The 23,657-nt window shown below is 38.4% G+C and overlaps 4 protein-coding genes and 1 pseudogene across 10 annotated transcripts; 2 read left to right on the top strand and 3 right to left on the bottom strand.

Annotated features, from left to right (window-relative positions):
- Positions 1-587: 587 nt before the first annotated feature.
- On the bottom strand, positions 588-2,102 carry LOC121797034 (DELLA protein RGL2-like). Its single transcript, XM_042195770.1, has one exon. The coding sequence runs from the start codon at positions 2,100-2,102 to the stop codon at positions 588-590; it is 1,515 nt and encodes a 504-aa protein (XP_042051704.1).
- A 1,815-nt stretch (positions 2,103-3,917) lies between these two features.
- Positions 3,918-5,407, top strand: LOC121794063 (annotated as a pseudogene).
- Positions 5,408-11,401: 5,994 nt separating this feature from the next.
- On the top strand, positions 11,402-13,046 carry LOC121796075 (universal stress protein PHOS34-like). The gene is made up of 4 exons (XM_042194798.1): positions 11,402-11,581; positions 12,145-12,254; positions 12,346-12,464; positions 12,641-13,046. Exons 1-4 carry the CDS (start codon positions 11,404-11,406, stop codon positions 12,717-12,719), a joined length of 486 nt encoding a protein of 161 aa, XP_042050732.1. The 5' UTR covers positions 11,402-11,403; the 3' UTR covers positions 12,720-13,046.
- Positions 13,047-13,200: 154 nt separating this feature from the next.
- On the bottom strand, positions 13,201-17,358 carry LOC121796074. 7 transcript variants are annotated; one of them, XM_042194792.1, is made up of 14 exons: positions 17,204-17,358; positions 16,974-17,125; positions 16,794-16,842; positions 15,966-16,112; positions 15,751-15,854; positions 15,601-15,679; positions 15,380-15,470; positions 14,961-15,030; positions 14,769-14,862; positions 14,491-14,590; positions 14,258-14,344; positions 14,094-14,185; positions 13,855-13,992; positions 13,201-13,379 (listed from the first exon to the last, which is right to left on the bottom strand). In XM_042194792.1, exons 1-12 carry the CDS (start codon positions 17,244-17,246, stop codon positions 14,182-14,184), a joined length of 1,020 nt encoding a protein of 339 aa, XP_042050726.1. In that variant the 5' UTR covers positions 17,247-17,358; the 3' UTR covers positions 13,201-13,379; positions 13,855-13,992; positions 14,094-14,181. The 7 variants fall into 7 exon arrangements, with proteins under 7 accessions (XP_042050726.1, XP_042050727.1, XP_042050731.1 ...); XM_042194793.1 differs by having other exon boundaries at positions 13,855-13,988; XM_042194797.1 differs by having other exon boundaries at positions 14,769-14,810.
- Positions 17,359-21,683: 4,325 nt separating this feature from the next.
- On the bottom strand, positions 21,684-22,787 carry LOC121794486 (TPD1 protein homolog 1-like). Its single transcript, XM_042192665.1, has 3 exons — positions 22,610-22,787; positions 22,343-22,444; positions 21,684-22,271 (listed from the first exon to the last, which is right to left on the bottom strand). Exons 1-3 carry the CDS (start codon positions 22,686-22,688, stop codon positions 21,970-21,972), a joined length of 483 nt encoding a protein of 160 aa, XP_042048599.1. The 5' UTR covers positions 22,689-22,787; the 3' UTR covers positions 21,684-21,969.
- Positions 22,788-23,657: the final 870 nt, after the last annotated feature.

The following is a 23,657-nucleotide window of genomic DNA, read 5'->3' as shown; positions in this document are numbered from 1 at the left end:
ATATGGGCCGTTAGATCTCATTCATCAACGGTCCAGATTATCTGCATTATTACACTATAATGGTGCATTATTAGTCGGTGTGCATTATTCAACTGAAATTCTGCATTATTAAATGACATGTGGCACCAATCTAACCGTCAGATGACAAAATTGTGGGGTTGAGATTAAAAAGAACAAAGAACAAAAGATACAAAAATGAAATGAATATATATATATATATATATATATATATATATATATATATATATATATATATATAAGTGTAACTTAAACTATGTGTTTTCAAGAAATAATTATGAAAACAAATGAAATGCCAACAAACAACCTAAAGTAGTTTTTCTAATGCAGAATACCAATGAAAATCTCTCTTAAATTGCTCGAATACAAGCATTTATCTTGGACAAAATTATTTGCATAAAATGAAGATAATCTTGGGCATGATATATAGATGTACTAAGCATTTGACTACAGGAAACCATTCAAAAAAAATAAATGTAAAGTAAAAAAGAGGAAAAGAAGAATTGGTATATACTAAGCTACTACCAAATTCTTCCAGTAAACTAGCTAACAACAAAAAGTAAAAAGTACTACAAAGCATTAGAATCACTAGGCACATCAAACCTCCAAGCAGAGATAGAACTCATTGGTGTCCCTTTCCACCCAATAATCAAGCTCTTCCCATCTATACCGAAGGTGAAGAAGCTTCCAGAAGCGAAGTTCTTCACCACGAGGTTCGCCTGGTACACTGACGACATACTCAACTCCGTCTCCTCAAACCCAAAACGCGCGAAAAAGGCCCTCCAAACACCTATCCCCACATGCCGGATCTTCCTCTCCCTCCCCTCGGCTGCCACCACATTCCTTATCGACGACCCAAAGCACGTGGCTTCAGCAATGCATCTATGCTCCTCACTCCTCACGCACCCCGCCATGGACTCGAAGTAAGCACCATAAAACAACATAGCTTCCACAAATCTCTCCACAAAAACCGGAGAGTTGCAATTCGCCTCCACCTCCGCCACCACCATCACGCGAAACCTAAGCCCTCTCGCCACCTTCATCACGTGATGAAGCTGGTCCGGCCCTCCAATCATGTAACTCAACGTGTATTCCGCATACACAACAACAACCTCGTCAACATCCACCCTAGAAAAACTCTTCTCATCAAGCTCCAACAAATCCTCCACCACAACTACCTCAAACGAAAACGACAACCCCAACGAGCCTGCAAAGCTCGCCAGACGCCTCCCAGTCGCCTCAACACCCGCCCTCGTCTCCCCACCAACACACACAGCACTAATCCTCAGACCATCTAAAGGATCCCCACGCCTATCCACAAGAGCTTGCATCAAGATTATGCATTGTATACCATTCCTTATCTCGAAATCGATGAAATGCACCTTCCTCGCCTCTCCTACATTATCCACCACAGCTTGCATCCCCGCAAACTTGGTGATCTGAGAGACAGGGAGCTCGTTGTGGAAGGCGATCATGGTCTCATCCGAGCTCCTCACGGCCACCAGAGGATCCTCGAACTTCTTCCCCAGCCCTTTAGGCGTGACTCGCCCCATTTCCCTATCAATCCTCTCATACAAACCTTCCGAGAAATAGAAAACTAGCCTCTCCACCACACTGCCTCTACTCGAGCTCATTCTATCACACTCGAGCAAGAGCTTATACGCCTCCTCGTACTCCTTCTTGTCAACCTTCTCCGCGCATGACAGCAAGCACTGCACGAGACGAACTCCAACACAATCCTCCTCGGATTGGCACAAAACCGAGCTCGGATAAGGGTGGCTAAGAACAGAGAGCTCATCACTCACTTTAGAGGAGGATTTGATGAACTTCTCAGCACCTAAATGGATCAAAGTCTCAACAGATGGGCTGGAAATCACCTGACCTTCTCTCTCATAAATTGAGAAATTCAAATTGTCACCATTCAATCTTCTGCACCTGCTTGCATACTTATTCAGAATGTTGAATTGCTTTTTTGGAGAGTTGATTGAAACAACTCTTTTCAACACATCATCATGAAACAAATGAGCTGAATTGGTGAAATCGTCAAAGAAATCTTCATCGCAGCTAAAAGAATCGATATCCATAGCGCCAGAGCTACACAATCTCTCGTTTTGGGAAATACTACTCAACATGATGAATTTTTTTGAATTGAAATGAATTCTTCGAAATTTCAATAATATTAGTGATCTTGTGATACCAGTTTAAGCATGTATCTCGAAATTTTCTTTGTTGAGAGTGAATTTTCTCGAATCTTTTTATAATTCAGAGGTATTATAGTACTATGTTTTCAGCCTGCAAGCAAATTTGGTTGTGTATTTAACTCCGCCAATTATTTTTCATGACATCATTAATTAAACATTAAACGTTGTGTCATGGGAAAAATCCGAAGGAATCACGACAAAAGACATGAAATTGTAACGATAAGTTTCTTAGTAGGCTAAGACAAAACAAATAATTAAGAATTAAGTTAATTGCGTCAATCATTCAGATTTTTTTATTTTGTACTACTGTTTATACTCTTTAATGGATAATAGTAGTATGTAAATTAGTGCATTTTGAATAAATTTAGTTTTGCACGACATAAAAATTTATATGAAAATTACTAAATTTTTTATTTAATCTAATTTTGCTACCAAGACTATATTTCCGTAAAATTTAGTTATCATATTCAAATCTACAGTATTTCTATAAGTAAGAATATTCTAGCAAATAAAGGCAGTTGATTTGGCAAATTTGGATTTTCGTATGGTTATGAATGACAGAATTAAGTTAATTAGGTCAAAGTTGCATTAAAATATACTATCATAATTCAACTCGTTAGCAAAATTAGACGAAACTGAAAATTTAGCAAATATGTCTTCAAATAGATGTGGGAAACTATTTCGGAAAAAATGCAGAACTTTTGCGTGCTATTTTCTCACTTTTAAGTCATGAAATTAGAAAATTTGCAGCCTTTAGATGTCACATACTGTTTCATTTGGATCCAATCAAGGTTACGTTCAACAGAAAGCAATTAAAAAATATAAAGCTCATCAATTAAACACGTACTTAGTAAACAAAAAAGTAGTAATGACAAATGAATCAATACAAAATTAAGGCTGTTTTCCAAATATACGATGACAAATCAACAATTTGGTAGTGAATTTACCAAGAAGTTATGCCAATTGAAACTTAAACATATTTTTCGTTAATATTTTCAAAAGGAAATAAATAAATAAATAACTTATAAATCGATTCAACACTTTCAACTACATAGCAATGTTGGGAAAAAAAAGTTAGATCTTGTTTTGTTGTAGAGATTTCGTTAAAGTAGACTCTCAAACCAATTCCAACGTCTAAAGCAATTTATTGATTCCTTATACACTAAGCTTAGAGGCTTATTTTAAATATTATTATTATTTTCCTTTAGTGGAGCTAACTTTGCTAAATGAATATATACCCATCTCTTAAATTACTAGTTTGCATTAAAGCTTTCATGCTAAATAGAACTAATTGAAAGGATATGGTCTAGATTAGATTAATATGGATTAAATAATTATAGTTGGGCTACAATTATAATTAGTCCATAAGCCCAACAATTATGAAACTCTAATGACTCTTTGTCTATATATATAATGGTTATTTATTCTCCATTGTGGCAGAAGCAAAATAGCTTAACATTAGAGAGAAAATACGTAAAATTCTGTAGAGAGAATTCCTAGCTTTCTTCTACGGAGCAATATGAATACAAGAATTCCTAACACTAATCTCATTAATTCCTTGATTTCCATCACCGCAAATCCTTTATTAACTTTGTTCTTCTCCTCTTCCTCAAGCAACCTTTGATACTCAACCACAACTTCTCCCTTTATAAAATTTCCAAAACAACACAAAAACTAATGCAACAACTACTCCTTCATTGAAACACACCTATCTCCACTTCTACATTATCACATTTTCACTCTATGAGAACTTGCATTGATTTCTTTTCTTGATCTCACTAATCTACTCTGTTTTCACTTTTCTATAAGAGCCACTTTACCTTCTTTGTCAATATCAAGAACCTCATCCCTCTCTCTCAAAATGGAGATAGAGGGAGAAAGCCCAAAACATGTGACACTTGACATCATGCATGAGGATGCTCTCCTATCCTCAATCAAACAAAAAATGGAACACATTTCTCTCTCAAACTGTGTATGCAAAGTTCCAGAAGAGCTCTACAAAGGCAATGAAGAGAAATACTTCCCAACCACACTCTCAATAGGCCCTCTCCACCACACCACCACCAACCACACCCTCATGCCCATGGAGGATCAAAAATGGCGCTACCTCAACGCGCTCATCGCCCGAGCCCCCAACTCCGAGGCCACCCTAGACACCTGCATCAAGTCCCTAAGGCAAGTGGAGCAAAAGGCAAGAAAATTCTACGGCCAGCCAATCCCAATGGGGGGCGACTGCCTCGTTGAGCTCCTCCTCCTCGACTCCTGCTTCATCATCCAGCTCTTCCTTAACTACGCCTACAAGAGCCTCAGACGAAGAGACGACCCCTGCTTCACCTCGACCGACAGCCTCTCCCACCTGAGGTGTGACCTCATTTTGTATGAGAATTAAATCCCATTCTTCATCCTTGATCAAATCTTCCACTTAGTCCCTATCCCAAAACACTGCCATCTCTCACTCATTGATCTTGCATTGTTCTTTTTCAAGAAACTCATCCCCGAAAACAACGAAAAAAAATCCTCACACCCCAAACACATCACTTGCTAGACCTAATCAGGCAGCATTATCTCCCAACACACTCAACACATGCTGTCACACTCCCAAACATAGGCCACACCTACATCCCACAGGCCTCGCGCCTCGTCTCTCTAGGGATACGCGTGGAGAGGGCCGCGACAGACAACATAAGCTTCTTCAATGGGAGACTCAGCATCCCACCTCTTGAAATCCACAGCTACACTGAAGTCTTGTTCAGGAACTTGATAGCAATGGAGCATTGCAGCAATGGATGCAGCAAGCATGTGACATCCTACGTCGTGCTGCTGGAGGGGCTGATCCGGTCGGAGAGGGACGTGAGGGTGGTGCAGGAGAGGGAGATTCTGATCAATGGGCATGAGAGGGAGAGGGAGATTGTGTTCCTGCTGCAGAGGCTGCATGTGGATGTGACGAGAGATGAGTTTTATTACAGGGGTTTGTGTGAGGAGATAAGTAAGCATCAAAGGAGGAGAAGGGATGTTTGTTGGGTGAGGATGAGTGAGTTTTATCATAGGAGTCAGTTTGGGATTGCTGGTTTTAGCTTGGCTGTGGTGTTGCTGGTTTTCATCTTCACAGGGGCTTTTTTCTCCACGGTTTATTTTCTCTTGCACCATTTCCAGTAGTCGTCGCTTTTAACATGATTGTGTAATAGAGGATTTAGTGGTGTGGTTTAGATGTTTGGGTTTCTTTGATTTCCTAGTTTAGATATCTATATATAATTGATGACTTTGATTCTAATCAAGAATTTGGGCTTAATTTTATCAATTCTCCTCCCAATCAACGTAAATGGGATAAACTATGACCCAGAAAGTTGCATAATAAACTTACAGAAGAATATATCTTGGAAGGAAGCTTTTAATCAATAATTTATTAATGTTAGAAAATAGAATTGAAATGTGAAAAGGAGCATTGAGTATTTTAAAGATTACATTGTATTTGTATAGATAATCCAATTCTTGCTATATAAAAAATATATTCTAACTCTAATAATTATCTTCTTGATTTGATTCTTCTTAATTTATTATTGGATATTAGACCATTGTTTCGTCTCTTATTTCTCAAGAAATAAATGGTTAAAAAGCTTTGTAACTAAAAAAAAAGTTAAAACTAGTTTTAGAGGAAATTAAAGCTACACAGTTTGTTGGGATTTACGCACACAAGGCTTTCACACACTCAATAAGATCACACACACACTCACTGTTGTATGAGATCACACAATGCAGGAAACACACACACTCACACTTTGAGTATTGAAGATGATAATCTTGGAGAGAAAACTGAAAAACTCTTTATTGATTAAACTCTATCCTAAACTACATACATGGTGAGCTATTTAAAGCTCTATAATCACGTAGCAACTGCTACTAACCAACTACAAGAAGAATCAAGAAAGCAAGAAGAATAACCGCTATATCTCAGCTAACTAACTGCTGCTCCAACGGCTAGTTCGGCTAGGTTGCTTCTACCTTCTCGGTTCAAGTCCGAACTCCTTCCTCGGTTCAAGACCGAACTCATTCTCGGCTTACAACCGAGCTCTTCCTTCTCGGCTTACAACCGAGCTCTTCCTTCTCGGCTCATTCCAGCTCAACGCCGAGCTTCCATACCGAGCTTCCATACCGAGCTTCCGCCTTCTTCTTCTTCTTCTCGGCTAGTACCAGGCTAGTTCCAGCTCGGTAAGCCGAGCTTACCGAACTCCTTTCTAGCCGAGCTTCTTCCAACTGAAATGAGCACTCCATTATTACAATTCTCCACCTGAGGGCTCATCTCAGTTCTTGCACAAACATTGATCCATTTCTTGCAATGATCAAACTTGTCTCTACCTAGAGACTTTGTTAGCATGTCAGCCGGATTGTGCAAGGTGTTAATCTTAATCACCTTCACTCTCCCCTTTTCAATCTCATCTCTAATGAAATGCAACTTTATGTCTATGTGCTTGCTCCTTTCATGAAAACCCGGATGTTTAGCCAAGCACATAGCTGAGTTGCTGTCACAATGAATCACCATTGTCTTTTGGCCAAAACCAAAGTCAGAAATCACTCCCTGAATCCAAAAACTCTCCTGTACAGCTGCAGTGAGAGCTATATACTCTGATTCTGTTGTTGAGAGAGCAACAACACTTTGCAACCCTGACTTCCAGCTGATTACAGTACCAAACATGGTGAAAAGATAACCTGTTTGGGACTTTCTGTTGTCCAGGTTTGCAGCATAGTCTGCATCACAATAGCCCTGCACAACCTCCTCAGATTCACCTTCCCAGCCATTGAACACAATCCCCCAGTCCTTAGTTGACTTCATGTACCTCAATATCCACTTAAGGGCATTCCAATGCTCCTTTCCTGGGTCTGCCATGTATCTGCTAGTCACTGAGATAGCATGAGCCAAATCTGGTCTTGTACAAATCATAGTGTACATAACACTTCCAACCACACTAGCATAAGGGATAGCCTCCATCTCATCAGCCTCTTGCTTAGTTTTAGGGGCTTGTTCCTTTGATAGCTTAAAACTCTGGGACAGAGGAGTTGATGCAGCTTTTGCATTTTCCATTTTGAATCTCTGCAAAACTTTCTCAATATAGTCAGTTTGCAGCATCCACAGCTTCTTGCAGCCTCTATCTCTCTGAATATGTATGCCTAGGATCTTCCTTGACTCTCCTAGATCCTTCATTTCAAAGCTTGACTTCAGATCTTGTTTAACTTTCTGAATTTCTGTCATAGAAGGCCCTGCAAGTAGCATATCATCCACATAGAGTAATAGGTAGGCAATGGGAGTCTTGCCTGCCTTCTTGATGTAGATGCAATCATCATATTCTGACTTGGAGAAGCCAATCTTCTTCATCTGTGCATCAAACTTCTTATTCCACTGTCTAGGACTTTGCTTAAGTCCATAAAGACTTTTCTGTAACAGGCACACCTTGCCTTCTTCTCCAATCTTCACATAGCCCTCTGGCTGTTCCATGAAGATAGTTTCCTCTAGATCTCCATTGAGGAAGGCTGTCTTCACATCAAGCTGTTGTAGCTCCCAGTCAAGCTGATTCACCACAGCCAATAGAATCCTAATCGAAGTGTGCTTCACAACAGGTGCAAACACTTCATTGAAATCGATTCCCTCCTGCTGTGTAAAGCCTCTAGCCACCAGCCTTGCCTTGAACCTGATTCTGTCTTTATCAGTGGTTTCTACCTTCTTTTTAAACAACCACTTGCAACTGATCAGCTTCCTCTCCTTTCCATCTGTATTCAGCTTGGATTTGTCCACCAAAATCCATGTTTTGTTCTTGAGTAAAGACTCTATTTCCTCATTCATGGCTTCAACCCATCTTTCTCTATCTTTACTCTGCATAGCTTCTTTATATGTGAGTGGATCTGCACCATCAATACCTTCAGCTGCACACAGAGCATAATACACAACATCAGAGAACTTTGTTGGTGGCCTTGTTTCTCTTCTAACTCTGTCCCTTGCAAGCTGATAGTTTCTGATGGAGTCTGATATAGACTCACCAGCCTGGTTGCCCTGAGTTGGAGCCACTTCTTTATCTGAATCAGACTCACTCCCTGAGTCAATGACTCCACCTGCTCCTAGGCCAACCCCCACAGGCTCCACCTTGAAGAAATCACCCTCATCTTCATTTGAGTCCGGCTTATCTTTCAGGAATGGCATCTGATCCTCCAAGAACACCACATCCCTACTCACCAAGACCTTCTGCTTACCGGGCTCAATGCACCAGAGCCTATACCCCTTAACACCTCTCTGATACCCCAGCAAGATACATTTCAGAGCCCTAGCTTCAAGCTTACTTTGCCTAGCATGAGCATAGGCTGCACACCCAAACACCTTGTATTTTGAGTAGTCACTGTGAGCTCCATACCACATGTAATCAGGAGTTTCAGATTTCAGGGCAGTAGATGGGCATTTATTGATGAGATAGGCTGCTGTATACACAGCCTCACCCCAGAATCTGCTGCTCAAACCAGACCCAAGAAGTAGGCACCTCACCCTCTCTAGGATTGTCCTATTCATCCTCTCCACAACACCATTTTGCTGAGGATTACCAGGAACAGTCCGGTGCCTCTTCATACCCTTCTCTTTACAGAACAGATCAAACTCAGCAGACAAGAACTCTAGGCCATTGTCTGTCCTTAAGCATTTAACACTTCTACCCTTCTCTAGCTCAACCTCCTTACACCATATCTTGAACTTTGTGAGTGTTTCAGATTTTTCTTTAAGAATATATACCCACAACTTTCTTGTATAGTCATCAATGATAGCTAGATAGTACTTTCCTCCACCAATTGAACACACCGGTGAAGGCCCCCAAAGATCACTATGTATGTAGTCTAAAGGGGCTGTAGAAGAGTGAATACCTGTAGGATAGGGTGCCTTCTTAGCCTTTCCAAGTATACATTGCTCACAGGGGTCCATCTTGTTGAAATCTCCAGAGATCAGACCCTTCTTGATGAGTTCTTTCAAGCTTCCTTCGGCTGGGTGGCCCAATCTCTTGTGCCATAGCATTATGGAATCATCTGACACTGCATTGCTTTCTCCATCAACAGCCTTAGCCTTCAGATAATAGAGAATATGCTCTCTGTCAGCCTCCATCATCACTGCCTCTCCAGATTTCACAAACAATTTTCCTTGACTCATCAATATGGTGAACCCTTTCTGTTCCAGCATTCCCAATGAGATGAGGTTCCTCTTTACTTCTGGAATATACCTCACCCCAGTTAGGATCTTTATAGAGCCATCTTGTAGGCTTAGCTTTACCTTCCCTATTCCTTTGATCTGACAAATGTGGTTATTACCAAGAACAACCGTACCCGATGCTTCTTGAAGATCATGAAACCAGCTTCTATTGGGGCACATATGGAAGCTGCACCCCGAGTCCATTATCCACCTATGACTGACCCCACTGTCACTGATATTCATGAGTTGAGCAGGGGGATCAGCACTCTCCACACAATCAGATTGATTGTGTCCCTCTGAGGCCATCTTTCTCTTCCATGCATGACAATCTTTCTTCAAATGTCCAGGTTTCTTGCACCAATAGCAAGCTCTGGTTTCCTTCTGAGCATCTGAACTTGAGGGTTTAGGGCCCTCAAACTTCTTCTTGAAGTTCTGCTTCTTGAACTTCTTCACATTCAAGGCCTCTGCAGCTTGAACATTGGAGCTTGCAGAGCCTCTGTTGGCTGTTTTCTGGAGTTCTTTGGCCATCAAGGCTGAATAGACTTCTGCATAGGTGATAGGTTTATCTCTTCCATAGATAATTGCATCACTTAGCTGGTCATACGAGCTAGGTAAGGCATTCAATGTGAGAATGGCCTTATCCTCATCTGAGATCTTGACATCAACAGATCCCAGGTCATCAATGATCTTGTTGAACTCCTCTAGCTGCTCAATGATGGACCTATCTCCAGAAAAACTATAGGCATACAGCCTCTTCTTGAGATACAGCCGGTTAGCCAAGGATTTGGCCAAGTAGACTTCATCTAACTTGTCCAAGATCTCCACCGCAGTCTTGGCTTCTTGAACTTCCCTCAAGACCTTATCTCCAAGGCACAGAATCACTGCAGAATGTGCCTTGAGCTGCATCTCCTCCATCTTTGCCTGAGCTTTTTCATCAAGCACTGGAGCCTTTCCTTTCTCATCTGGTTTTGCAAGAACTGCCGCCAAGCCTTGTTGAATTAAGATCGCCTTCATCTTCATCTTCCACAGGCCATAATCATTCTTGCATGTGAACTTCTCTGCATCAAGCCTTGCTGCCATCTCTGAAACCGTTTGATCCTCTGCAAATCAGCTTCAAAATCCCTTTTCCACAGACGGCGCCACTTGTTGGGATTTACGCACACAAGGCTTTCACACACTCAATAAGATCACACACACACTCACTGTTGTATGAGATCACACAATGCAGGAAACACACACACTCACACTTTGAGTATTGAAGATGATAATCTTGGAGAGAAAACTGGAAAACTCTTTATTGATTAAACTCTATCCTAAACTACATACATGGTGAGCTATTTAAAGCTCTATAATCACGTAGCAACTGCTACTAACCAACTACAAGAAGAATCAAGAAAGCAAGAAGAATAACCGCTATATCTCAGCTAACTAACTGCTGCTCCAACGGCTAGTTCGGCTAGGTTGCTTCTACCTTCTCGGTTCAAGTCCGAACTCCTTCCTCGGTTCAAGACCGAACTCATTCTCGGCTTACAACCGAGCTCTTCCTTCTCGGCTTACAACCGAGCTCTTCCTTCTCGGCTCATTCCAGCTCAACGCCGAGCTTCCATACCGAGCTTCCATACCGAGCTTCCATACCGAGCTTCCGCCTTCTTCTTCTTCTTCTTCTTCTCGGCTAGTACCAGGCTAGTTCCAGCTCGGTAAGCCGAGCTTACCGAACTCCTTTCTAGCCGAGCTTCTTCCAACTGAAATGAGCACTCCATTATTACACAGTTGATTGCTTTTTTTTATCAATTTATATTGTTAGTAAGCATCTTGAATTAAGGTTGGAAATGCAATGGTGCAAAATAAAGGCGAAAATAAATTATGATGGATGACTAATTCAAACACAATCTCTCTATGTTTCCCCCTATAAACATGCATTTTCGTGAATAAAACATGCAGACAAGAGAGAAACGTGAGAAAGAGAGAGAAGAGATGGGAGACACAAGGAGAGTAGGCGTGGCCGTAGATTTCTCGCCGTGCAGCAATAAAGCTCTGAGATGGGCCGTCGATAATCTGGCGAGGAAGGGCGACCACCTCATTATGGTGGTCGTGCGCCCGGACGGCCATTATGAATCTGGCGAGATGCAGCTCTGGGAAACCACCGGTTCACGTATGCCTCCAACCCGACCCCTCTTTTTTCAACATTAATATGATATTGTTCGTTTCGTTCTGCCTCTATAACATCTTATAGCCATGGCCAATATGTTAGAGGCTAAATACATTTCAAAACAGTTATTTTAAAAGTTGGAATCAAGTATATATAAGGAATTTGATCTGCGTGTTCATTCAATAAAGTTGATGAATCATTGATAAATTTTCACATTATAACAACTCAAAATGATTCCTATTTTTTATTTTTTTCAAAGCCTTATCCTAAGCAGTGCTTAGCTATTTGCGTTTCCAATAATGTCAAAAAAAATTTAATGATGCCACCTTCATGATTTTTTCAAATTTTTTTTATAAGATGTCATGAGTCAAATATTGAAATATTGTATTGGCAGTTTGATAAAATTAAAACGTGACATTATTGAAAAAAGGAGTTGTCTACAAGTAGGAGTGGTGTAGCTGAAAGATTACCAATCATAACGATTATTACTAATTTCACTACTTATAAAAATGAATTTGATCATCAAGTGTGAACAAATGTTTAATTTATTTGCTTATCTTTGTTAGCTCTTATTCCATTGAGTGATTTCACAAACTCAACTATCATGAAGAAGTACGGTATTACCCCTGACCCTGAATCACTTGACATCGTCACCACTGCATCAAAGCAGAAAGAAGTACTTTTTCTTTCCTACTTCCATCTAAATATTAAGTTAAATTTTCCATAATGAAAAATGTGATGTTACTCATTGTGCCTAAATGTTTCAGATAGTTGTGCTCTTGAAAATCTACTGGGGCGATGCTCGTGAAAAGTTATGTCAATCGGTCGACAACATTCCTCTCGACTCACTTGCCATTGGCAATAGAGGCCTTGGAAAGATCCAAAGGTTCGATTCAACTCAACTCTTACTTTACACAAGAACGATACAAAGATGTTCATAATTCTATGCGCGGTCACTAGCCAATATAGTTTTTAAGTTCTTTTCAAATTTCTATGATAAGAAGAAATGAATTTTGAACAAATTTCAATTGACTGATTGATTGGTTTCTGTAAACTTTGCAGGGTGCTTATGGGCAGTGTTAGCAACTATGTTGTGAACAATGCTCCCTGTCCAGTTACCGTTGTGAAAAGTAACGATTAAACTCACGGTTTTCCGTGTGACCAATAATGAGCTCGTTCGCGTGAGCTCAAGTAGCCAAATTTCGTTATGAGTATCGAAATTATTATCAAATAAACTTACCAGATTTTACTGTCTTAGAAACCCAGAAACTTCATTCTTTCATATGAAATATGATTGCCGTGTATTTAGATTAGATTTGATTTTGTCAGTCATTTCACTAATGTATATATGAAATACTCTCCCCGTCCCATAGTAGAGGTCACACTTTCCTTTTTAGTTTGTCCCCAAAAGATGTCTCATTTCCTTTTTTGGAAAAAGTTCTTTTCTCACATCAATTATAAAATTATATTTTCTCTCACCATTTAACACACAAAATAAGATCTCCTAAAATCTCATGTCATCTCCCAAGTGTGACATCTACTATGGGACGGATGGAGTATAATTTAAGAACTTAATGACTATGGGTCTCTATTGTATCGAGACCAAGTGTGTACACAAGATATGTGTATTGTATAAGCGACTCGTATTCCCTTTTAGATGGTTGATTATTAGAGTACTGTCCGGTTCTAGATTTACAGCGATATATATGGCGGACTGTAAACGAACATCAGTTGGGTCGTCGGGGTGGAATTCAGTCAAGATAGTTTGGATCTCCAAGCTACTCAAGGTATCTGCAAACGTCTGTTCATACAAAACAATTGTTCATACAAAACAATGAATGAAAAATAATTCAATTGCATATTTATTTAGAGTTTTTGCTTTTATTTTAGGAAAATTGCATACATATATTATATCTACTCCCTCTGCCCTAAAAAATACTATGAACTACTATTTCCTTTTTAGTCAATTCCTTAAAAGTATGAAATTTTAAATTTTGGAAATCCAACTACATTACTAATAATATGGACTTCACTCTCCACTAACATTACTTCCACTTCCTTTCTCTTCCTCTCTATTATTTTTACTAATTGTGCATTAAAACACTATCCAACCAGAAGTTAATAAAAGAGCCTTCGGAAAAACTATGGACTCGTTACTACAGTTATTTTCTAAAAATGTTATACACATACCGTTATCGGGTTGTAGATCAGTTCAGTTAATAACCAATACCCATGCCTAAATAAAAGGATCCGAACCAAAAGGGTCGAGTACGGACCTAATTTGCATTGTAGCATTTCACAGTCCCAACCAAAGCAAGAGACTCCTTGATTGCTTTGAGAAGATGGTCCGGGTGATCTTCAAGACGTGCATAGCCATAGTCCGACTGTAACGAGCTAAGAACCCTCCCGACTATCTACATGAGGATGGAAAAGGTTTCAGCAATGAACTTGATTCACTGTTCCTAGGCCAGCTAGAACAAATTCGAAAAGTAAGAAGCTTTAGTGAAAAGGTTACGTTTCGTGCATAGCCACCAAAAGCTACTCCACTTATCAAAGCATGCGATGTTTCAGGAGAGTTGAGAGGGGCCTTCTCACCCTTCGAATCATCTGCAATAGACCCCGTTAAACATAAGAGGGCTATTTGTACCAAATTAAACCGAGTTGTTAGTAATTTAGTACTGGATATGCTGGTGGTTCGAAATAGCCTCTCCTTTTTGAGCCCCTCTACCGTGTGAGCATTTGTACCGCCAGCTAGTTGAAGAAAACCTGTGGTATAATTTTCATGATAATGTTCGACGAAAATATTAAAATTGTTCACGTATCTTCTTGAAAAATGTATTCCTTCACGAAAAAGGAGATATTCCTAAAGAATCAACAAGTGCACTAAGAAGAGAATAGAAAGTTCACCAAACCTTATGGCTTGTCTTCGAGAGATGCTAAATGTAAAGCAAATTTGATTGCTTCCCTCGTTGCACCTCTGCCAATATCTCCGCTCATAGGGCGGCCATCCAACTACAGTTAGCACAAGCACGAATGTGAAACATTCTTTTATTGTTTTCTTTAGTTTCCCAATCCATGCCCCATTTCAACAAGATAAATTTCTATTTACATCAAAATATCTAGGCACGAATAAGGATCAACCCGTTTGTATGCGGGGGATGGAGGGGGATAGGCTTTACGACAATGGAACCTGCCATAAATTGAGGCAATGGAGGCTCGTCTTCATTGTTGCCTACATAGAATCCATTGGGTATAGTCAGATCCCCCAAGTCAGGCAAGCTAACCTAATTACACACACGCACACCAAAAAAACCACAACTCAAAACTTTTGTGTTGTTATATTCTGATAATCATAATGTGGTAAAAAGAAGGATTCACCCACAGCAACAAGCTTCAGCTTGTGAATGGAATCTCCGAGACCACTCCAGAGTTCTTGGAATGACTCCGGCTGCCTACGAACGATAATTACATTATTTAACAAAATTTAACACACCAATATCAACATATAAATACTTCTCAATTCATAGAGACAAAACATATGGGTTATTTTTTTCCTTCTTAATATAGTAGAAACAGAAGATCAGACATGTGAGGAAAAAGTTCGTATTGAGTTTCAGAATGCAGGTAGGCAATAGTCGACTACTAATACAAAAGTCTGCTCCTGCAGTCACTCCTTTCTTTGTAACTCAAGAATTTCAACAATTTCTAAGCCTAAATCATACTCCACTTCAACCTTGTGAAAAGTAAAATATATTACTTGAACATTGTAGAGTATAACTAGTTTGACGTGCACTGAAGTACCTTCCACTAGTGTGAATTTCAATTGCATCGACTTCATCCCGTTGAATAAGTTTAGCTGTAGCAGCAACATCTCGTACATATGTAATTGCTCCTGCCACGGTAGACTAAATAGGTATCTCAAAGAAAATATAGCAACAAGTTTGGTAGAAATGATAGTGACACGGGTAGAGATTTAGAAGAGAAAGACATTTGAAAGCATATGCGAGAACAAAGGGGCTTACTTATATTATCATACGGGCAAATAGGCAAGCACCGGCCACAGCCATAACATCGTCCATAACATCGTTCAGCTAACACGCCCTAGTTGAAACGGTAAATACAAAGCATTGACATAGTTACATAAAATAAATTGAGAAAAAATGTAAACAAACCTTGGATGGACCAGCTTTGCCCAAATTTGAGAAGATTGCATCGGCAGGGCAAACATTCTCACATGGCCTTGGGCAATCTGGTGGACAATCATCTGGATCGAATTCTGGCAAAAAAAAACATCAGCTTTTATGCAGTACGCACAAGCTTCAACAATGAAGTCTACTTAAAAGCACATATAAATCTACAAGTTTCACAGCTTAGGGAGCAGAGATACCAGCTTTACGAAAGTGCAGATCTTCACCATCATTCACACTGATCATCACCCATGGCCTTCGTATGGGGAGAATAGCTTGTGCTGCTTCAATTCCATCGTTTACAGCATTGACAACAGATGCCTCAGCAGCACAATCAATGCAGTCAACTGCGACACCACACAAGCAATGCATACTTTTAGAAGACACTCCAAATTACATAACCCAACCCAAAAATCTTCGAAAACTGCTCCAGCATTACATTACATGAACTTAGGCTACCAAACGATTGAGATAAAATGTTATGATATTTCAGAAAGTTGACACTATTAAACGAGTTACAGAACCTAGAACTCTCTCTAATAAGAAGACTAGCTACTGAGCATTGGCATAAATAGATAGTGATTTCATTTACTCAAAGCTCAAACTATTTCAGTGAGGGAAATGTGGGATGTAGAAGCTTTCGTACTTTATCCTCCAACACACACAAATATAACCCTCTTCCCCTTTATGCACAATTTTGAGACACGATTTTCCTACTATACTGTTATTTACATTATAGTAATAAAATAGCATTGAGCACCACTATATTAAGGCAAATGAAAATTTGATGCACCATAGATGAAGAAAATGGACTAAAACTATTTAAGATGAATGAAAACTGAATAAGGAACTAATTTACTATCACTTGTAGTTCCAAAAATTAATCTTGGGGTAGTTGCACCTAAATACTCCAAATTATTTATCCTATAATTGTCAGTCCTCGTCTACAAAGTTTCTAAAACGAAAAAATGCAAACATTTAAATGATGGCAATTAAGAAAACCTTAGGGGAAATTTGAATTGTTGTACCTCCAGCAAGAGTGTAAACCAGAGACAGATTCCTGATATCAGCTACATCCTAAAACACATATAAATAAATAAATACAAAGAGCATGAAACCATCTATAATAATTTTATCTAATTATATTTTAGATACTATGTAAGATTATGACTGTAAAATTCAGATAAATGGCGTGATGTAAAAAATACCTCAAAGCTAGCTCCACAAATGAGCTTAACCCAGTTGCCCGTTTGGAGAGATGCAAGAGGAGAAGTGATAGTCGATGAAACTCCAGTTTTTGTGATCAATTCTTGCACCTTTGCAATGCCCCCAACATTCTTGCTTCTTACATGCAGCTCACCTGCGAATAAACAAGCATATTAAAAAAGAACAGATAGCTATTTTTATTGCTAACCTAGAGAGAGAGGGAGAAAGAGACATGAAAGGTGGGGGGAGAGAGAAGCCCAGCAGTTGAGAGACATGGCGATGAAAAGGAAAGGATTTCTTTGCTGCTGAGAAAGAAGAGTCGGGAGCACCGGAAAGGATCACGCAGAAGGGTACTTTTGTAATTTCCGCCTTTACAATATCTAAAATGGGTAGATTTCTGATAAAATTATTTTATCACTAGTTTTTATGAATATAGTAATCTATAATGAGTATACAACATTGTTTTATTTGGCATCTCCCCCAGCCCTGATAAGTAGATGTCACTCCTTCACCCTTGTCAATGCCTATGTCATCTTCAGATTAAGAATAGATCAACAAAAATTAAATTTCGCAATGTTGTAATGATTTGGCATACCTCTATCAAGAAAATTATATTTTTAAGTAATTTCGTATGTTGTTTTTTTTGTTTGTTGTATGTTCTAGTTACTAATATGTTCCATTTGTTTGTTGTAATTTTGAAGAAAATTTATGATATTTTTACAAATATTCAAGAAAATTATATTTTGATCTGGACATCTAATGAAGTTTGTTGAAATGTTTAAAGACATCAACAATTTCTTTTATACGAAATTGACTGCAGATTTTCCTTTTTCATATTTTCAGTAAAACTTCTACAGTATTTGCAAAGAAGAAGATTGAAAATAATTTTTTTAAAGGACAAAAAAATAGTCATTTCCCTTGTAACTATTTTTTTCACTCAAAATGAGGAATAACTTAACTTGTACCGCGATAATATGATTCTCTATCGGTCCACGATTAAATAACTCATGTTATCAATTTGTTATGTACATAATTAAATAATGCATTTTTTTAATTTATAGTATGTAGTATATCATACTCCCTCGTCCACAAAAAATAGGGCTATTCAATTTTTATCTTTTGTTTTAAAAAAAATTATAATAAATAGTTGAAGCGGATAGAAAGAAAAATGCCAGAGAATAATATAAGTAAAAGGGGTCTCTATTTTATTCTCTCTCGTCGATCTGGCCCACAAAAACTTCCGCCAACAATTCTGCCATCTTCTCCGGACCACTTGATAAATATAGTTGTATCCAATCCGGTCCGGTTCACCCCTTTAAACCACCACTGCATTGAACCACCGTGAACCGGTGGAACCGGCCGGTTGGACCGTGAACCGAAAACCGGTTTTCTATTTTTTTTCAAATTTTTTTAAAATTTGTTGTTGGTAGAGGTTGAACTCATTACCTCTCTTCTAGTTAAGAAGACCTCTACCACTCCACCACATGGGCTCATTGAACAATTTGAACATTAAATATTTTATACATTAACCATTAATTTTATCTACAAAAACTAATAATTCATTTTAATTTTATTATTCTTTAATATAATTGTTAATTATAATATATAATTATCATCCTTTATATTTAAATGATGCTCTACTTACCACCTATATTATTATTAGTATCATATAAGATTCATTATTTAGTATAAATAATTTTTTTATATTACATAAGTAATTTATATACCCTAGCTATTGACATTAATGAATAATCTTATCTAAACTAATTAATAAGTACTTAATTTGTATTTAATTATATATTATTTTACGAAATAAATTTTCTTAAATTAATATAAACATTATCTATTTTAATACATGAAATATTAAATTTTTTATCTAGACTAACTAATACTAAATATATATCTGAATATATTTACTAAATTTTAATATTATTTATATTTATACATCACTAATTATCTATAAGGTTGAATGTTTTGTGATATATTATTAATTGTAAATCATTTACTAAATTTAATATATTTTTATATATATTTGCAACAGTAAAACGGTTAGACCGGTGGTTCGACCGGTTGGACCAGTTGAACCGTGAACCAGTAACGTCGTCGGTTCGCTTGCCGGTCCGATTTTTAAAACATTGGTTGTATCGAACAAATTTAAATATTGTTAATTTTTAAGTATTAGCAAAAATGGTTTTATATGAATGAAGTCATGAGCAAATTTTATGGCCGTGGGCCATCTTTAAATGTAGAATTTCCTAGGTCCCCAATCTACTACTCTTAGCCTTTTATAGATTGTGTTGTTCACATCAATCTCACTACCCAAGAAAAAGATAGATTTCTTTGGTGCATCTAATGTTTGACAGAACTTCACATAAAATGAACTGTATTTGGAAAAACTTATTTTTGTACTAGTAAAATTTCTAGAAAATTTCAAAAACTTTTAAATAATAAATTAAGAGTTTATAAAAATTCAAATGTTTAGATGATTAAACTTATATGTTTGAGAAAGAATTGTAAGTTAGAGAGAGATGATAGAAACGATAATGAAAGTAAAATGTATATGTTGAAAATAATGTAGTACGTAGAGGTGGTGTTCGGTTTCCTAGATAAAATAATACTTAGATACAATTTATGATAGAGTTGTGAGATTATTTTAGTCATAGAGGGTTAGCTATGACTAATTATTATTCATCTAGGATTGAGTTTTGGTATTGAATCTTATGAACCAAACACACTACATATTTAATCTCGGAATACAATATTGCAAACCGAAAAATTGATTAGTATCGATAAGATTATGAAAATAAGTTAAATTGACTAAACTTATTTTTTGGAAGAACTCTCAAGAAATTGAGCATAAATCATAATCCACATTGCACCTCTTAAAATGAAAATAATTACTAGTCCTATAATAATAAACTTTCAAAGAGGAGGGAGATGGCAATTGGCTTTTTCTGCAGTTGGAGTTATGTAAGGCCATCCACAGTGGTGCGGACGATGCCCATCGGGCGCGCTATCATCTGCTACTGTGGCTCCGCAGACGACGGACGATGCGCCGTCCGCACCCTACGCTTAGTCCGCGGACGAAGCGCGGGCGATAGGGCATCGTCCGCCCACTGTGGGCGCTGCGGACGATGCAACGCGTTTTTATTTTTATTTTTTGTTTTTAAAATTCGAAATTTGTCTATTTAAACCTCGATTGTCATTCTGTTTTTCATACGAATATTTCTCTCATCTCTCACGTTTCTCCATCTCTCACAAACCAAAATTAACCATGACGACGACTGGAGTTCCTCTGAGGACGGTAGTCCGACCTTGACTCGAGTTTGAGTTTTTTTTTTGTAATCCGTATTGTAATGTATTAATTTTATAAATGAAATGAAGGTTTTTCCCAATTTTTGTAGTTATTTAAGTATTCAAATAGAAGAAAATGCTTAGGGCGCCCCACAGCAGGTGGAATGGCAAGAGGATAAAATTCTGATGTGGCGATGCATAAGGCGGGCTTTAGGGTGCCCTGCTCTAATGAGAATGAAGCTCTAACGCATTCCGTCGTATATTGTAGTACTACATTTGCACCCCGAATTAATTGTTTTATTTGTTTTTAAATTTTCTCTTTGTAGATATGTAGTATTCTGTCACAAATTCGCTGACTTCACAATTTCACTGATTAGAAGTTACTAGAATCCAAATTGCCTAAAATATCGTGTAATTTAATTCACTGGACCAATATAGAAAGGAATCACGAGGCTCCGTTATAATTGGACAATGATGGAAGAATCAATCGTTAATTAGTGCACGTGTTGGATTTGGTTATGAATTATAAAGATTATCATCGTTTGTTAATTTGATGAAAATTAATACCCTCAATTTTTTTTTATGATCATCGAAAAATTGAATGCGGAGCATGACTCACTGGAGCGGCTATCACACAATTAAGTGTCACAGCTCTTTATTTTCGATTCAATTTCATGTACATTGGTTACATTAATATTATCACGAGGCTTTAATGCTATAAATATTAAATGAGTAATTAATTTTAAGTTTGTGGTGAAGCAAACCATATCCCACATCGGAGAATAGACAAGAGTTGCAAGCATATAAATGGGCTACCCTAACTCCATTAGTATGAGGCCTTTTGGGGAGTACCCCAAGAGCAAAACCGTGAGGGCTTTGCCCAAAGCGGACAATATCATACTAATGTTGAGTTCGGGTGTGCACCACCGGGACCCAACAGTGGTATCAGAGCCCTGGTTCAGGGCTGGGCCTGTGTGGCTCGGGGTTCGGTGGTTGCGCTTGCAAGTTCTCTGATGTCTCTGCGTGAGCTCGACTAAGACCTGTGGTGACCTGTGGACCTGTAACATGGGGTAGGCATGTGGTCTTGGTCTGGTGGTCTTGGTTTGAGGGGAGGATTGTGGTGAAGCAAACCATATCCCACATCGGAGAATAGACAAGAGTTGCAAGCATATAAATGGGCTACCCTAACTCCATTAGTATGAGGCCTTTTGGGGAGTACCCCAAGAGCAAAACCGTGAGGGCTTTGCCCAAAGCGGACAATATCATACTAATGTGGAGTTCGGGTGTGCACCACCGGGGGACCCAACAAAGTTACAAGAATAATAATTAGACAAATATAAAGAGGATGAACACTTCCAAGATTAATTAAATAATACTCCATATATACTACTATTAATTACACTTGTAATTAGCTAGAGATTTGGAAGTGTCAATAACAGTGAACTAACTCATGGACCTAAAATTCTACTAAGAAGTAGTAAGAACGAGAGTATATATATATGTATATAGTAAAAATCTATCACAAAAAATCTAATTAATTCAATCTAATTACACATCCCGCACATGCAAATTCACAAGATTTATACAAGAATCTATGATATCTTCATCAGATTCTTGAACAAATCATGGTTCATTTCTGTAACATAAACCCTTCTTAAATTTCCATCCAATTAATTCCCAAAACCCTCTTTCTCTCTCTGGTTTTCAGCAGAAGCTGGCAGACTTGAACTCGAGAGGATACATGAAAGAATTTGCATAAGTGAACCGAATGCTCTGGCTGCTCTTCAATGGGAGGCCTCCATTAACAAGACAATCATCATAAGACAGCCTTTTGAAAGTCCTAGGATTCACCATTCTTGTCGAAGCAAACCACCCACACCTCACATGAATGTTGGAAGGTGCACACCCAGTCACACATGTGTTCACAATCTGCACTATGAATTCTGGGATTCCTGATGTTGGATACCTGCTTTGTGAGATGCTTATGTCCCATTTTGAGCACTGACCTTTTACCACAAAATTGAACAAAATTAACATCAAGATCATGAAATAGAAAGAGGAAATTGTGTGTGTGTACCATGTAGCATGAGCTTCCTATGTTTGAAGTGAGCTTGTTCAGGTTTGGGATTGGAAAGAGTTGTTGTTGTGTTTGCATCACCATTCAAGTGCAAGAAATTTCCTGACACAATTTTGAGCAAGAATCATGTGAGATCATCAAACCAACCTATGTCTGAAATGAGAGATAGGTTCATGTCTGAAAGAGGTTGAGAATGAGCAATTCTTCCAAAATTGATGGTTTGTCCCTCAAACAAGAAAATGATATCAATGATACATTAATAATTACCTGATTGGAGGAGGCCAAGATTGAGGAACAAAATGGTGAACATCATGAAGTAGAGGAAAATGTGGAGAGTAGTATTCATGATGATGATTCAATGATTCTTGAATTTCCAATCTGTCATAAGTAGAAACTAGAAACACACAAGAGAGGGAGGAAATTGGGAGTTAGATTGGATTTGATATCTTTTTCGAAGCGTTTATGAATAAGCGAGTGGAAAGGGAGACAAAAAAGGTCCAGTACCATTATAGTGTCCGCTATAAGGCGGACAACTCCAATAGCCCCGCCCTTTTTTTGTCCGCAGCCTCAGTTTTTTTGTCCGTGCAAAAAAAAAGGTTTCCGTCACTATAGGCGGACACTTCCAATAGCCCCAATTTTTTTCATTTATTTTAATTCAATTATAATTAAAATTAGAAAAAAACGGCTATAAGTGAAGAAATTAAAATTAAACACTACATTTTCGTCGTATTAAATTACTGGAAAAATTATACAACGAAATATTAAACACTACATTTTCGTCGCTATATGGTTGAAAAGCCGTTGCAACATTCTGAATCAAATCGCCGACGGAAAATCTCGGGTGGATAACGGGGGTTATCCACAAAGTAGTCCGCCATTAGACGCTGGTGCGCTCCGCTATGGTCTCGTTGGATGGTCCGACGACGAGTAATCGCACGAGGGATCGCGGCCTCCGCGATCTCCGCCGCGCGCGCCGCATCCTCCGCGTCGGCGTCGTTCTGCACCTCTTGAATCAGAGAATTCCACGCCTCGTTCCACAAATCGTCCATTTTAAATACCAATAGAATCCACAAATTTTAGTGAGAGAAAATATGAGTGAAGAATTGAAATAGTGTAAAAATAATGAGTGAAATAGGGTGTATTTATAGGTAAATTAAATAGAATTTAAAAAAATTAAAAAAATCGTCCGCCCCGCCCCGCCGCAAACCGCCCCCACTATAGGCCGGCGTGTCCTCGCACATTTCTCGGCGGAAGGCCTTCCGCCCGTTTTTTTGTCCGCTTAGGGGCGGACATCCCGCCCACTATAGACCGCCCC

Source organism: Salvia splendens, chromosome 3 (genome assembly GCF_004379255.2).
Source record: "Salvia splendens isolate huo1 chromosome 3, SspV2, whole genome shotgun sequence".
Classification (NCBI taxonomy): domain Eukaryota; kingdom Viridiplantae; phylum Streptophyta; class Magnoliopsida; order Lamiales; family Lamiaceae; genus Salvia; species Salvia splendens.
Note: the sequence above shows the minus strand (reverse complement) of the source record. Positions and strands in the feature narration are given on the sequence as shown.